Below are 17,740 nucleotides of genomic sequence, written 5' to 3'. Positions count from 1 at the left end.
CTCTTTATTCTCTTTATTATTCGCCTTTCATTCCTCATTCTCATCCTATACTTCTCTTAACTGTCTTTTTAATTCTTGTATTTCTTTAGGTTTTTATTCTTCTTCTTTAGTTCTTCCAGTTTATCAACTCTTTGGGTAACTAGCGTTAATTGGTTAAACCTAACCTCCCATGCTTTGTTCATTTCTTTCAGTTTCTCCTCTAGATTTACTAGTGGGGGAGGTTGTCATTTCCTCCCTCATTAAATGTTTGGAAATAATTATCTTCACCTTCCATTGCTCTGCTCTAATCTAAATTTCTAATTTTTACATTTTTACTAATCTCTTTGAAATCACCACTGTCATCTGCCCCTCTTTTGTTGACATGCCGTCTGACTTCCTGGGCTCATTCGTCCCCTTCCTCATTTCCTTCTATTTTCCTCAATAATCCCTCCCCTTCTCCTTTTTCTTCACCTTCCCACTACACCATGAGCTTTCCCCTTCCCTCTTAATACAACACAGGTACTCCATCATTGTTGGGATCCACAAAAATTGTAGATTTTTCCGGAGTCCAAACTTCGTTGTCACTTCGACCGACGTGTGTGTATTAACCAAGTTGTATTTTACGGGAAGGGGAGCTATGCTTGTGGTGTCCTGTCTTCATATCTCATTTTATCTAAACTGTTTTTAAATTCATGTATTGCTTTTGCACGCACCACTTTCTCATCTAACTTGTTCCAAATGTCTATTACTCTGTGGGGAAAGCTGTTCTTTTTCAGATCTCTTCTATAACTGTCTTTCTTGATTTTCTTTCCGTGTCCTCTTGTATTTCTATCATTCCATTTTATTAGATCCTCTCTATCAATAGTTTCTATGCCTTTCATGATTCTATAAATAGTTATCAAATCTCCTCTCTCTCTTCTTTGCTCTAATGTTTGTAGCTCAAGTTTTGCTAGTCTCTCTTCATATGATAGTTTTGAGAGTGTTGGTGCCAATTTTGTAATTGCTCTTTGTATTCTTTCAAGTTTTGTTATACATTTTTTGTACTTGGTGACCACATCATTGCTGCATATTCCAATTTTGGTCTTATTAAAGTGATTTGTATTTTCTTCACCATTTCTTCATCCAGGTATGTAAATGCCACTTTCATTGTTCTTATTGAATTATAAGTTTCTCCAAAAATCTTGTTTATATGTTTCTCAGGTGACATATTATTCACAATAATGACTCCCAGGTCCTTCTCATTTTCTACTTTTTTTATTCCTTCTTCTCCCAATTTATATGATCCTGCTATTCTTTTTTTGCTACTTCCAAATTCCATTATACTACACTTCTTAGTATTGAACTCCATCTCCCAGATCCTACTCCAATCCCATATTTCATTGAAATCACTCTGTAGTGACTCACAGTCTTCTTCAAAGTTCACTTTTTTCAATAGTTTTACATCAACCACAAAGAAGCTCATATAACTTTCAATTCCTTCATCCATATCATTAATATATATAGCAAACATCATTGGGGCCAGAACTGTTCCTTGCGTGTGTATACATGCATATACATATACCATATTTTCCGGCTTAAAATGCGCATCAGGTTATAATGCGCACCCATGCACTTCGTTATCTCAGTACACAGATAGCACGCACCGACGTATAATGCGCATGCCCGATTGCATTTGTCTATAATGCAGTTTTACCTCGGTATTTATATCATGTGAATAAGGTTACATGGAGAAGTATTTTTCATTGGCTAGAGCCACCGCTGGGAAATCTGTTGATTTGTCACCAAATTAAGTGTCAGTTTACGCATCAATCAGGAAACAACTAAGAAAAAGTCGGAACTACATGTACCGGTATATGACTCATGTTGTGCGTTGGTCCCTTATTACTTTGTAGCTTAAATAGTTTGTAGTAAATATGATCTAAAAAAAAAAGTTTATTGAAAGTAAAATGTACAGAAAAATTTCAGGATTTTTACAGAAAATGTTCATTTTATATCTTGAGGAAATACTTTGTCTTTACCATTTTTTATTTAATACTGAAACAAACTACAGACTGTTTCGTTTCAGCTTTGAACCTGCAATGACAGTGGTGAAATAGGACAATCTCTCATCGAGGTGACGTTTAGTTAATATAACTCCGGAAAGAGGGTGTTGTAGTCAGGTGTTTGACACGAGTTTATGAACGGCCACAATGGAATTTGTACCATATCTAAAGTGAAGCAACAAAGCCAACATAAAAATTCAAACTAGGATGCTGTGAACATGGGCAAATATGAATATTGATCATGTTTCATGGTGCTTAGGTTTATTTAAACATGAAAAATAAGATTCGATAGATACCTACCTATACCAGATATTTATATACGGTAGCCCATGCTGGCGTATTTTTTCATGTCACCATGGCTGTTCTTCTTGTCCTCACAGAACGTCACGGAGAAGTGTGCCTCCCGACTTTGTGACGGCCAACATCGTCACGTTGTTGTGAAAAAAAGTTACACACAGCCGCAGAATTTTTATCGTAGGCCGTAGATAATGCGCACCACCGGATAACGCGCCCCCCCATTTTTAGGCCCTTCCAACAGAAAAAAGTCGCGCACTATATGCCGGAAAATACGGTATATATATATATATATACATATACAAAGAAGAACTAATGGACAAAATACATAACACAATAAATAGCTCACTCAAAGAAGGAAAAATACCAAAAGACTGGAAAAATTCTAACATTGTACCAACTTATATAAAGGAAGAAACAAGGAAGAACCAACTAACTATAGGCCAGTCTCACTAATAAGCAATATAGCCAAAATTTGTGAGAAAATAATCAAGAATAGATGGGTAAAACACCTGGAAGACAACAATATAATAAACCCAAGACAATTTGGGTTCAGACAAGGTAGATTATGTACCACAAACTTAATATATTTCTACTCAAGATTAATAGACATAGTGCAAGAAAGGAACGGATGGGCTGATTGTGCCTTCCTTAACTTACAAAAAGCTTTTGACAAAGTACCACACAAAAAATTATTTAAAAAACTCGGACATATAGGAGGAATACAAGGGAACCTAATAAAATGGATGGAGGACTTCCTGATTGATAGAAAGATGAGAGTAGTGCCCAGAGAAAAATATTCATATTGGAAAAAGGGGATCAGTGGATTACCACAAAGATCTGTGCTAGCTCCAATAATGTTTGCTATTTATGTGAATGACATGGATGATGATGTGAAATGTTACATGAGCTTCTTTGCAGACAACACCAAACTGTTAATGAAAGTAAAAACTAAAGAGGACTGCGAATCACTGCAGGAAGACCTGAATAAAGTATGGAACTGGAGTCAGAAATGGGAGGTGGACTTCAATATTAAGAAGTGTAGCATAATGGAGTTTGGAAAAAGCAAAAACAGAATATCAAGACAATATAAAATTGGAACCAAGGAGGTAAAGAAGGAGAGATCCGAAAAAGATTTGGGTGTAATTATCTCGAACGACTTGTCCTATGACAAACAGATAAACAAAATTGTTGGAGAATCCTACAACTTGCTAAGATCAATAAAAGTGGCATTTACATATTTGGACAAAGAAATTATTAAAAAAAAATATTGGTCATACTGATAAGGCCTAGACCAGAATATGCGGTGACATTGTGGTCACCCAGTACCAAAAAGAATATAAAGAAAATAGAGAGAATCCAGAGAGTAGCAACAAAAATGGCACCTGCACTCGCAAACTTGTCATATGAGGAGAGATTGGCTAAACTAGATTTACTGACTCTGGAGCAAAGAAGAGAGAGAGGTGACCTACTAACCATCTACAGAATCATGAAAGGCACAGAAATACTTGATAGAGAGGACCTGTCAAACTGGGACAGGAGAAGCACAAGGACATGGAAAGAAAAAAAAAAAAAACATAGCTACAGAAGAGACCTGAAGAAAACATTTTCCACATAGAGACACTTGGAACAAACTGGACAAGGAAATAGTGTGCGCATAAACCATTCATGAGTTTAAAAGCAACTAGACACTGCGAGAGCAAACTAGACACTGCGAGATACAAAGGTGGGACACCATGAGGGTAGCTCACCTTCCCGCAAAATATAACTAGGTAAAAAAAAATATATATATATATATATATATATGTTTATACAAACAAATATTTAAGACAATCTGGACCCTTTTGCTAAAGGAACTTTACCAAACTCAAGTGAATGATCTGGGATTTACTCAATTTAAACCTGCAGCAATGGGCTTAAGGATACACAACAATATTATCTATCTTACCACTTACATTAACACCTGGAATAGTATTAAGGTCATAGAGGCTGCTAACTGACACAAACTTTTTACATTTTTTGTCGGAAGCCATGGGAAGATCAAGTTCAGCCGAGACTTCATGGCGCACTTTTCCATGCTCAGATTCAAATGAAGAAGGAAGGCTGGGTGGCAACATAAAACTAAAGTTGAATGTGTGATTGCCAGGTGGCAAGTTGGTTTCACTTCCTGAAAAAAGAAATATGCTTAAACTCTAGGAACATCCAGGTGATATAGTTCAAACTGGAACTAGACATGAATTTTAAGCATAGTTATTTAGGATAGGTATGATAATTGGAGAGTAAGAGAAAGAATCTCTTTAGCATTGCACGAATCCATCAAACAATTCATTGTCTTTGGTCTTTTTCAGGAGACCTATGAGTGCCAGGCAATTGGCAACAGCCACTAGATTGGCCCATAACTCACTTAAAGAAGAAATATGTGGTTATCTGGTTAATGATATGCAAAAAGTCTTCCATCCACTTCAGCAGTTTGTCCTGTATTCCTCCTGCAGTTTCTAATTTCTCAAGCAACTTCTTATGTGGCACCATATCAAAAGCTTTTTTCAGGTCTAGAAATGCACAATCAGCCCATCCATCTCTTTTTTGTATTATATCTAATAGTCTTGAATAGAAACACATTAAGTTTGTGATGCATGATTGTCTTTGTCTGAATCCAAATTGCCTTGGATTTAGTACTGTATGTTGTTTTTTCTAAATGCCTTATCCATCTACTTTTGATCATTCTTTCACAAATTTTTGCTATTGTACTTGCCAGAGAGACTGGTCTATAGTTAGTAGGGTCTCCTTTGTTTCCCCCTTTATATACTGGAACTATATTTGCTCTTTTCCAATCTTTAGGAACTTTTCCTTCTTTCAATGAACTGTTTATTAGGCTATGTATTTTGTCTGTTCATTCCTGGTTTCCCTCAAAATCCAATTTGCTATTTCATCTGGTCCATGTGATTTTCAGACATCGCGGTTACTCAAGTGTTTCATTATTTCATTCCTTGATACTTCTATTTCTTTCATAGGGGGGGACTTTCTCCTCCCATTCTATATCTCTAGGTTGCATGTTCTCCCTTATAAACACTGATTTAAAATGCTTGTTCATAATTTCTGCCATTTCTATTTCCTCTGTGCATTCAACTCCTCCTTGCCGTAGTTTCTCTAATTCTTTCTTGTTTTTCAGTTTGTTGTTTACATATCTGTAAAATAGTTTTGGTTGATCTTTACATTTTTCTATGACATCTTTTTCATATTTTCTCTTTTCTTCTCTGCACACTTGTACATATTCATTTCTATAACTAGTATATATTTTCCATTTTTCAGGTCTTTTGTCTTTTTCCCATTTTATCCAAGCTTTATCTCTTTTGTCTTTTAACTCCCTACATCTTTTGTTGTACCAGCACTTTACATATTCTTTTTCTTGCTTTTGTCTTGGGACATATTTTTCCACTCCTTCTTTATAAAATCTTGTCAAAATATTCCATTTCACTTCTACTGTTCTTTTCTTCTTTTTGTATTCTTTCCCAGTCTGCTTTTTGAAAGAATTCTCTTAATTTATCATAATTTGTTTTTTCATACATATATCTTCCCTTTCTATATTGTTCACCTTTTTTCATGTATTTTTCTCCATTTAGTTCCAGTTCAACTTATTGGTGTCTTATATTCAATCTTGTCCACTATTTCAGGTTCTGATGTGATTATTATGTCCAGTCTCGATGGTTCTTCCTCATTTCTATGCCTAGTATTCTCTTGAATCCATTGCGTCATTGTATGTTCTGTAATATCAAGTACAGGTAAACGCCGACTTACGATGGCATTAGGTTTCGATAGAGCCATCGTAAGACGATTTCATCGTAAGTCGATCCCCAATTTGTGTATCTCTGTTCCGTGGTCACTGTACCTAGCCTACCTGTATATTAACCACCAGAGATACTGAATATAGCCTATTAAACATGTACAGTAGTTTGTTTAATTATTTTTATCCTTTTTACCATATTCAAACACTATAATATGTATTTTCAGTACGGAACTTAAATCTCGCGGGCAGCAGCCAATGCCAGCCATACGACGTGACGTAATAATACTAGCATCATAAAATATAGTCACCGCTTATATCGATCGTTCTCTCTTTCACCCGCGAATTTTGAAAACCACAGAGAATGGGATTCAAGGCACATTTGAGAGAATGTAAAAACACAGGGGCGACTACAATAAATATAATCAAGACGCCGATATGGCAGCGTCGCGAATCCACTTGCTCCTCATGACGCCTACGTGTGCGGCACCGTATGGAAGGGGTTAAATTATCATATCGTCGTCGTCGTCGTCGTCATCGTAAAGTCGAACAATCGTAAGTCGCGGCCATCGTAAGTCGACGTTTACCTGTAGTACATTTCCCCATAGGTCATCTCCACCCTTTACTGTCATCTCATCCCAGCAGATTTCTTTACAATTAAAGTCACCCATTATAACTATTCTTCCTCCATCTTCCATTATCTTATTTAGTGTTATCCTTGTGTCTTCTAACATATTTTTGTGTTCTTTCTTTTCCCACAAAGCCGTTTTAGGAGGCACATAACTTGCTACAAACTTCCTTCTCTTCCCATCCTTGTCCTCCACTTCCATCATAATTATCTTTACTCTATCCTTTGTTTTTATGTGTTTGTGTGATAGTAATATACAAACAAAGCTTAATTTGATCACAATGGGTAAAATCTTACCATTTCCCCAGACATAGTACTTGGTGTTGTAATAACTCTCATTGGAGCTATAATCTTTGGTAACCTTTTTATCACCTTCATCTTCACTCTCAGTCCAGTGTACGTTACTGTACCCTTTAAATTTCACCCTCACACCTGTAAAGAATAAATTTCTCATTACAAATGCTCATAACATTTCAAGTTAGGACTCTCAGGCAGAAAATGATCAACCCCTTGTCTGGGATACCCATAATATTAACTATTGCCTCAAGTGTCCATGACTAGAATCCCATGACCTCACAGTGGCTGGTAATGGTCCTTTGACCTTCTCATATATTTTTGGCCTGCAACTTTCACCTCATTATCCCACATTAAAAAATTGGCAATAGCATTTTCTCATTCAAGGCAAAGTTTGATGATAACAATAAATCAATAACACCAGTTGGACTATGTAATATTAATTAATAAAAAAAAAAGTAACCCTATAAGAAGTCCTTTCTCTCAATCAATCCACTGACCCTGATCTATCTTGCAGAAGACTTGGAGCCTTCTGGTAACCAGCAACAACAATTTCTTCTAAACATAAAATGGGAAAATTCAAACAACCTACAATATTCATACTAAACTTTTACAAATTTCCAAATACTTCCTATGTCAGGTTAAAACCAAATAATCCTGTCTCTAAATACAAAAAACTTACCACGACAATTCTTTGGAGAAGTATTACTCAGTTCAATCCTCCCAGTGATGGTTTGTCCGGGGAAGTACACAATATCAGGATGATCCAAAATAACATTTATGTTAGTTGGCATTGTTCAGCTGAAAATAATTATCAAATACTTTTATGAAGCATATATTTCAAAAATATGGGAAAGCAGTAGGAATGGATATGGATGGAGAAACAATTACAAAGTGGGGAAAGGTAGTGAATGACTAATTAGTATGGGTGTGTTACATGTGTTAAGCATAGAATAGTTGAGGACTGTAAGAAAGTGTATAATACCAATTTATAAGTGAAAAGGTTGCAAGCTTGAGTGTACAATAGCAGAGGGCACATGCATGTCAGTATGTTACAGCCAGTTAAAACTGTAATTTATTACTATCTATACTTAATGAAAAAACAGCAAATGATTTGCTGACCAAAAACTTTATTCCACACTGATTGAAAAGCTCTCATGACAGATTTTATTTTTCTAATTTCACCTGAATATATATTTCCAATGGTAATTCACAGGGCTCGGTAGCTCACTTGCACCAACTATTTTTTGTTGTCCTGGAATTCTAATTCTGTGCATTGATATTTTCATTTTGTAATAATTCTAATTTGTGACTCTTGAAGGTCTTTCCATATAATGGAATGTCTCATCTACATAAATGTACAATTATTTATATTTAGTAACATATATAAAAAACTCATTTTTTCTGTACTTATCTTTAAATGTGATGTTTTCATTATCAATTCATTCACTCCAAGCATACTAAAAAGGTGTTAAAAATCCCCTTCTTTAATAAAAGACTAAATTACTGGTGTCATTTATTTTCATCTTTACTGTACTTTCCTTTCAGTATTTTTACTCCTTTAAACCCATCTAGACCCCTAATAGAAAACATATATATATATATATAATATATATATATATATATATTATATATATATATATATAATATATATATATATATATATATATATATATATATATATAATATATATATATATATATATTATATATATGATAAACTCATTTTAACACATTAAACTTAAGCCTCAATAAAATAGTATCACAGTACTGTTCTACACAATACATCTTCCTCCAGACATATGCAATAACTATTTCATTTTCCCAGAGTAATTTTTTATCTTCACTGTACTTTCCTTTTAGTATCTTTACTCCTTTAAACCCATCTGGACCCCTTCATAGAAAACATATACATATGTATATATATATATATATATACATACATATATATATATATATATGTATATATATATATATGATATATATATGTGTACATAAATATATATATATATATATAATATATATATATATAATATATATATATATAGATATATATATATATATATATATATGAATAATATATATATATATATATATATATATATATATATATATATACATGTGTGTGTATATATATATATATATAATATATATATATGTATGTATGTATGTATAAGAAAAAAAAACATTTAAGCACATTAAACTTAAAACTTAAGCCTCAATAAAATAGTGTCACAGTACTGTTCTGCATAGTATATCTTCCTGCAGACATATGCAGGACATAAAATGTTTTAATTTTTCAATAATCTCATCCAAGATATCAAACATGTCCTGAATAAATATAATGTACCACCACAACAATGGAATGCCCCTTTTTTCTGATTAATCTGCTTACTTTTTTATATGAAACAGACCTTGTATATTGACTGGATACCCTTAACATGCAACATATCTTGATTATTGTAAGGCTTTTGATATGCTGAAAGCAGTACAAAGGGAGCTGTCACTGGTTGTCAGTCCTCTTTGTATTTAAAGATGGAGGAAATACAGATGAAGTTGACTAGAGAGTTCTTGGGTTCAGTCTGAAAACTAAATGTTAGCCCCTTGTGGCTGAATTTCCAAACTGAAGTGAAAAAGTTGACAAGGTTTGAAGATGGGCACCATAGACAGGATGCTCTGATGACTCCATCATAGGACCGCCTTGTGCTGGTACCTGTCATTGGTCCCTGTCCACTCTGTAATATAAAAAAATCTAAGTGTTTAAGTACAGATGGAGAATTGCATACCAGATTCACAGATAAGATGGAAGTGAAATTCCAAATAAAGATCATGAGAAAGATGTAGGAATTCAAGCATACGCTGTCAGGCCCTACTGTGGATGAGCTGTGTTCTGTTGCATTGTTTCTGACCTGGGCAGTAGGCAGGGGCCAGGGGTGGCCCTTCGTCCACAAGTAAATGGGATAATAGGGAAACAAGTGGGTGTTGGATGGATGGGTGCAAGCCTTGGCTAACCATCCCACTTTCAAGGGGGAAGAAGCCTTCTGGTTTATATATAGAGAGCAACTCCAAGTACAATGTACATACAAGTGACAAAAGCAAACCAAACTTGGAGAAGTATCAAAAGAATAATAGACAAAAACACTGCACCTAGTAAGACCACATCCAGAGTGCTGTCAGCAGTGAAAAATGCACAACCTTAAAGATGTTGATAATATAAAAAAGGTGCAGAGGAAAAATACAGAGGATAATATACACAATAATCTTAAAGAGACCAAAATATAGAAGACTGGCTTGATATAATTGGCATTAAGAAATCTAATCATCTAACTCAAATATCCTAGTGTTGCAAAAGACTTACTCAAACCAATTCATGGAACACCAAAGATCTAACAAGACCATAACTCAATGAGAAAAAAATGCCTTTGTACTGTGGGCGGCAGTCAAATAGAACAAATTGACGTGATGTAGTAATGGCCGGGGGCAAATGGTCTCAAGGTAGTCCATTAATCCAAAAAGCAAGAATGGGTTATCTATGAACCGCACCCATGAATTGTACTGAGTGACAGAGGTACATTTTCCAGGAAAGTTAGAAAATAATTACATGGTTTAATAACAGTGAAGCGGTTAACATTATGACTGATAGCGCGCATGAATTTACAGTATTTTGTGTAAAATTTGCCCATCCAATCAGACATATCTTTTTATTCATGGCCTTCACTCCCATTCCCTTCCGGCTGTAATGAATGTAATTACAACATTCAAACTTCTTGTCACAAATTGGTAGCGTTATCTGTATAACATTAGATAACACTATCATTGTTTGTAACATTTTTTTAATAACTTGTTTTTTCGTAGAATAAAAATCAGTTTCAGGCAAAGGTGAAACACAAGTCCCGCCCAAAAATACATACATACACACATATACCAAGGTTTTTTCCCACTTATAAGGGAGGTAGCCAAAAAGAAAAAGCCATAAAACCATTCCCACCCATTCCATCCCTAAATACACTCCACTCCCCTTCACCCTCCCTCTTAGCACCTCCTGGATGACAGGTCATCTCTGCACCTTGTCCACTGCCTTGGGTCAGAGGCAGTGTTGCAAGACACAGCACATCCACAACAAGGCCACTTCATTAAATCAGCGACCCCCCCTCTCCATCCCCCCATTTAGAAGAGGAGAAGACGGGGAGAAATCCTTTCGGGCTGCATCAAATTTTTCTCACACATACTACCTCACCCCCCATCCCCCCACCCATTCCACCTCATGCATCACAACATCATCCATATACAACCATTCTCCATTCACCCCTGTCTTCTGTCCTCTCCCGTCCTTCCTCAACAGACATTCCCCTCTTACCCAAAGCCCCCTTCACCCCATCCATCCATCTCATCCTGGGACACCCCCTCATGTTCACTCCCTTCACATCTGCCTTCCATGCCTCCTTTACCAGTCTTTCTTCACTCATTCTTTCCATATGTCCAAACTATCCTAATACTCTTTCATCAACCCTATCTCCCAACTCTCTTACCACACTTGTTCTCCTCCTCACCTCATAATCTATCACTCTAACCAGCCTCGTAACCCCTATCATACTTCTCAGACACCTCATCTCAAACACATTCAAACTCCTTCTCTCTTCCTCCTTTCTCTTCTTCTGAAAAGACGCAGAGTGCGGGGTGATCTAATAGAAGTGTTCAAGTGGATCAAAGGCTATAACAAGGTCATCATAATAAAACAACAGGGCAGGACTCACAGTAATGGGTATAAACTGAACAAATTTAGATTTAAGAAGGAAATAGGCAAGAATTGGTTTACAAATAGGGTGGTCGATGAATGGAATAAACTTAGTAACCATGTACCGGTAGTAAGCGCTGAAACCATCAGTTGTTTTAAAAAACGATTAGACAACTTTATGGATGGGGATGACAGGTAGTGATGGATACGGAGCTGCCTAGTGTAGGCCTTATGGTCTTTTGCAGTCTCCTTTATATCTTATGTTCTTATGTTATGTTCCATGTTTCTGCCCCATACAGTGCTGTTGGCACAATCACTCCTTTATACAGTCTCCTCTTAGCATCCATTCCCAAATGTCTATTTTTTATTACACTTTTTGATCCACCAAGGCATTTACCTGCTCTCAATCTACATTCTACCTCCACTCTACCCTTTCCTGCCACATTTGCACCCAAGTATCTAAAACTATCCACTTCCTCCAGTCGCTCTCCCTTAATGCTCACTTCTAGTCTGCTGCCACTTTCACCCCTTGTACATTTCATCACCTTACTTTTACCCACATTTATCTTCAGCTTTCTTCTATCACACACTCTCCCAAACTCTGTCACCAACTTCCTCAATCCCTCCTCCGATCCTGTCACAAGCGTAGTGTCGTCAGCAAACAACAGCTGGCTCACCTCCCACTTTTCTCCATTTTCTTTAACCATCTCCAATCCCTGACCCACCACTCTTGCATTTACCTCTCGCACCACCCCATCCATATATAAGTTGAAAAGCCAGGGTGACATAACACATCCCTAACAAAGTGCCACCTTTACCTCGAACCACTCACTCTCTCCATTTCTAATCCTGACACAAGCTCTACTACTCTCGTAAAAACTCTTGGCAGCTCCTAGAAGCTTTCCTACTATCCCATATATCTGCAAAACCTCCCACAGTGCCTTCCTGTCTACCCTGTCATAAGCATTTTCCAGATCCATGAAAGCCCAAAAAACATCCTTATCTTTTCCTATAACTTTCTCACATACCTGTCTTACAACAAAAATCTGATCTACACAACCTCTACCTGTCCTAAATCTACACTGTTCCTCGCCAATTACTTCCTCTGTTCCTCTCCTAATCCTCTCAGTCAAGATCCTCCCATAAGCCTTCCCAACTACACTTAACAAGCTAATCCCTCTGAAACTACTACACTCACACTTGTCCCCTTTTCTCTTGTAAAGTGGAACTATACAGGCACTCCCCCAGTCCTCCGGCACTCTACCCTCTCTCCAGCAAATATTAAATAACCTCACCAGCCAGTCTACCATCACTGTACCTCCTTTTTTAGACATTCTGCATGGCATCCATCCAGACCAGGTGCCTTACCTGCTTTAATCATCTTAACTGCCTTCACTTCATCCTTCCTTATTTCTCCTCCATTTTCCTCACTCATCACGGTCAATTTCTTAGCACTTCCCACTGCAACTATCTTTCCCTCCCTATCCTCCTTCACATTTAACAACTCCCTAAAATACTCTGCCCATCTTCCCCTTACTGCCTTCTCTTCCATTATCATCTCTCCATCTGCACCTTTTACCTTTTCTTCTCCACTAGATTCACCTCCTCTTCCTCTCTTAATTTCTTTCCAAAATATCTTTTTATTACTTTCAATTTTTTCTGTCATACTCTTACCCCATTTCACATCTGCTCTCCTCTTTGCTGCCTTCACCTTTGCTTTACTTATCTTTTCTTTGTACCTCTCATATGACTCCCTCGTCCTATTTTGTAACCAATCTGTGAAAGTTTGCTTCTTCTCTTCTACAACCTTTGTTTCCTCATCCCACCACTCACTACTCTTCCTTCAATTTCCTCCTGTCCTTGTTCCACACACCATCTTTGCACACTTTGTGACTCCCTCCTTGAACCATCCCCATTCCTCCTCCACTCCTAGCTCTACTCTATCCTTCACTCCCTCCCACTCCTCTTTCAGCTTCTTTTTGTACTCCTCCTTTTCATTTAAAGAGTTCACTCTAAGCAACTCCCAACATTTTGTCCTTTTCCTCTTTCTCCATCTATCCTCCACTCTCAACTTACGTTCCACCAAAAAATGATCTGATATTCCCCCAATCTCTCTCCTTAGCACATGTACATCCTTAACTCTTCCTATTATACTCCTATCTACCACCACATAGTCCATTAACGCTCTATCTACCACCCTTCCATCCACCACCCTCTCCCATGTGTACTTACGCTTGACTTTCTTTCGAAACACTGTATTTGCTATTATCAACTCTCTAGACACATCACCATCAACTCTCCACTACGATTCTTTCCTTTCCGCCCAAAAATGATGTGACATAAAATTTAAGATCAGAAATTAACTGACGCTGTTCTTCGTTTCCGCCGATGTGTTACTTATAAGAATTTCCTTAGGCGAATAAAATAGGCTTACCATTAAAGCAACATAAAAAATGTGAAATTGATCACCGTCTATCACTACACTTATCGAGCGGATTATTTCAGTCCTTGGCTATGACAAGCTTTATTTACTTTATAAGCCCACGTCATTTTTTTCGAGCCATGGTGACATTTTGGTCCACATGCTGGACAGACATCTGATACGACTGTATTACCCTTGTGACCCACAATTTTTTTTTAGGCATGCTCATGTTCTATAATGTTGGTAAATATTGCATAATTGTTATCTTATGGTTTAAACAGTGATTCCCAAACTATATCTTACCTGACGCCCTCTTTTTGCTTCCTGTAGACCCGTACACCCCCAATCCTTCTTTGGTTCATGTGAAGAGATTCTTACAATTATTTCTTAGCATTGTTCAGGAAAACAGATTTCTGTTTGTATTAAATTTTAATAATGAAAGCCACTCAAACAAATAATAGTACATTCCAGAGACATTTTTCTAAGTAACTAAAAACGAAACATTTGGTTCAAAGGGAGCGAAAAAAAAGTTTGAACATTAGCAAATTGGCAAAATTGACTTGCAATTTTAAGAATAGATAATTTGAAAACATGGCATATAATATTTGGAAAGACTTATGAGACTGCACAATTTATGAACTAATTTAGTGAGATGGATGCTGCTGCTTCTTCCTCACAAGATTTTATTATTCGAATTAACAAAATATTTTAGCAGATGACTTCACGCCCCTCTTGTACTCCTCATGCCCCCCCCCTCCCTAGGGGTGCGCGCCCCCTAGTTTGGGAACCACTGGTTTGGAGAGTATAAACGGTTTGAAATCAATATAATTCCTTAATAAATATTAATGTTAGACGTCAATATTCACTAACTTACAAGTCCAAAAAGGAACGTACTATAATGTCCTTGTCCTCCTCCCACAGTTGGTACGCTGTTGTACACCTGTCTGATTATTACAAGATGTTTAGACTTTCTGTGGCAGCAGCAGTGTAGTGTCGTGGGGTCCAATCTAAATATATACGTACTGACGAACGAACATACCATAACATCACGTTTTCTTCTATTAAGAAACTTATAGAAAACATTATAATGGTAAGGTATAACTTAAGTAAACTTATGTAACCTATCACCAGTTGCAGTGAAGTTAATATGAGGTCCTGGAATCGCCGACCGGATTTATTATTTAAGTAAGTTGTATTACATTGTTTTATTAATAGCTGAACTGAAGTTCATTAATTGAATCTTACTATTACTGTAGTTGCTATCGTTATCATGAAAATAAATGTGTTTATAGATGTTTTATACACAATTGTCATATTTTAGCTTTAAAGATTATTATTCGAAATGTAATTCATCCAGTCACAAGTTGTTTCTCGCCAGATAAATTACAATGGGCATCTCGGATGTCATTTGTTATCACAGTAGTAGACGGATTCTCATGCATGTGCAAAATTGGCCTTTTATAATGGTGCTTCGTCTTTCGAGGGTGACTTTTACCAAGCCAGCCAAACACGAGTCGTACTCATCCAACTTTTCCACACATAGTACTTAAGACCACAAAGTCCATCAACACCCCTCCCTCCCCCAGCGAGCCTGTCGTACCATACGGAAGGTTATGTAGATCCCCTCACAGGGAGATGAGTCGCACGGTTTATATCAGCCGATTGGGTGACGCAAGATCTAAGAATATAAGGTCTAACCACTTCCGACCGAATTTCGAGGGAGTTGGCGCAGCGGGCCCGTGAACGTCACCTGGCTGTTCAAAGTGGGGTTAGCGGGTCCTATAGCTGTCAGTTGAAGCTGGTCCGTCGTTCGAAAATGACGTCGCCTTCGCTCGCACTGCTCCACGCAATTAGTTATATTCTGACAAATATTATATAAAAAATATATATAAATATATATAAAATATTATAGTTCCTGTCTATATATATGATATATAATATATAAAATATTATAGTTCCTGTCTTCCTTGGCGTTTCACAGTTTTCTTCAGTGTATCACAAAGAGAAAATGGACTCAGCCAAATGACGTCAGAAGCTGCGCAGAAGAATGTAAACGGTCTGACCTGTATATTTAGACCTTGGGGTGACGCACCGGGCTGTCGAGAGTAAGCGATGGGATCGCCACTTTACAGGCTGGTCTTGCTGCCATCTCAAAGACACTGGACCACACTCTCTCTGGTAAGTGGTGGGGGGGGGGGCAGTCGTGATCCACACAAGCTCAAGGGGTGCTATTGACATTATCCGGTCGGGGAAGATATTGGACAACGTCTCTGTGTAACCACCCCACCCAGATAAAAGTTTGTATCTTTTTCTTTTGGGATGTTATCTAATTTCACGAGAACCATGTTCAAAATTAATTTCTTATCTCAAAAGTAGTTTTGTGGGGACTTTTTGACAAAATATTTGTCGTGTTTTAATTTGCATTCTAAAACACGGCATACAGCTCCATCTCTTGGTAACGATGTATACCAACCTAAGCCATCTCGATTAACAATGTTCACTCCTTCCACCTCTGCCTTCCACACCTCTTTTACGAATCCTTCTTCACTCATTCTTTCCATGTGTCCAAACCATCCCAATACTCTTTCATCAACCCTATCTCCCAACTCCCTTTCCACCCCTGTTCTCCTCCTCACCTCCTCATTTCTCATTCTATCCAGCCTAGTAACCCCTATCATACTTCTCAGACATTTCATCTCAAAGACATTCAAACTCCTCCTCTATTCCTCTCTCATGTTTCATATTTCTGTCCCGTACAACGCTGTCGGCACAATCACTCCTTCATACAATCTCCTCTTAGCATTCATTCCCAAATGTCTATTTCTCATTACACTTTTTAATCCACCAAGGCATTTACTCGTTTCTCTCAATCTACATTCTACCTCCACTTCCACTCCTCCCTTTCCTGCCACATTCGCATCCAAGTATCTAAAACTATCCACTTCCTCCAATCTCTCTCCCTTGATACTCACTTCCAATCTGCTGCCACTCTCTCCCCTTGTACATCTCATCACCTTACTTTTACCCACATTTATCTTCAACTTCCTTCCTTCGCACACTTTCCCAAACTCTGCCACTAACTTCTTCAATCCCTCCTCTGATCCTGCTACAAGCACTTTGTCGTCAACAAACAAGAACTGGTTTATCTCCCACTTTTCTCAATTTTCTTTAATCATCTCCAATCCCTGACCCATTACCCTTGCATTCACCTCTCACGCCACCCCATCCATGTATAGATTGAACAGCCAAGGTGGCATACCATATCCCTGATGAAGTCCCACCTTTACCTCAAACAAGTAATTTTCTCCATTTCTATTCCTAACACAAGTTGTACTCTCGTAAAAACTCTTGGCTGCTCTTAACAGCTCTCCTCCTATGCCATATATATGCAATACCTCCCACAGTGCCTTCCAGTCTACCCCGTCATAAGCCTTTTCCAGATCCATAAAAGCCCCTCCCCATAAAAAAAAAACACCCTTACCTTTTTCTTTAGCTTTCTCACATTTCTGTCTTAGCACAAAAATCTGATCTAGACAACCCCTACCTGTCCTAAACCCACACTGTTC

General features: G+C 37.4%; 1 protein-coding gene across 7 annotated transcripts in view; it reads right to left on the bottom strand.

Annotated features, from left to right (window-relative positions):
- Positions 1-15,175, bottom strand: part of LOC143020702 (arrestin domain-containing protein 3-like) — a 44,001-nt gene extending 28,826 nt beyond the window's left edge. The window contains exons 1-5 of one of the 7 annotated variants that reach the window (XM_076177355.1): positions 15,069-15,175; positions 9,432-9,752; positions 7,701-7,819; positions 7,022-7,156; positions 4,271-4,482 (exon numbers count right to left, since the gene is read on the bottom strand). In XM_076177355.1, coding sequence (XP_076033470.1) covers positions 4,271-4,482; positions 7,022-7,156; positions 7,701-7,812 — 459 coding nt within the window. In that variant the 5' untranslated portion in view covers positions 7,813-7,819; positions 9,432-9,752; positions 15,069-15,175. Of the gene's footprint in view, positions 1-4,270; positions 4,483-7,021; positions 7,157-7,700; positions 7,820-9,431; positions 9,753-15,048 lie in introns of those variants that run through there. The other 6 variants (XM_076177357.1, XM_076177359.1, XM_076177360.1 and 3 more) reach the window with 6 other exon arrangements.
- Between the last annotated feature and the right edge of the window lie 2,565 nt (positions 15,176-17,740).

Source organism: Oratosquilla oratoria, chromosome 40 (assembly GCF_046742065.1).
Source record: "Oratosquilla oratoria isolate Oo_2021 chromosome 40, ASM4674206v1, whole genome shotgun sequence".
Taxonomy (NCBI): Eukaryota; Metazoa; Arthropoda; class Malacostraca; order Stomatopoda; family Squillidae; genus Oratosquilla; species Oratosquilla oratoria.
This window is presented reverse-complemented; position numbering and strand designations above follow the sequence as displayed.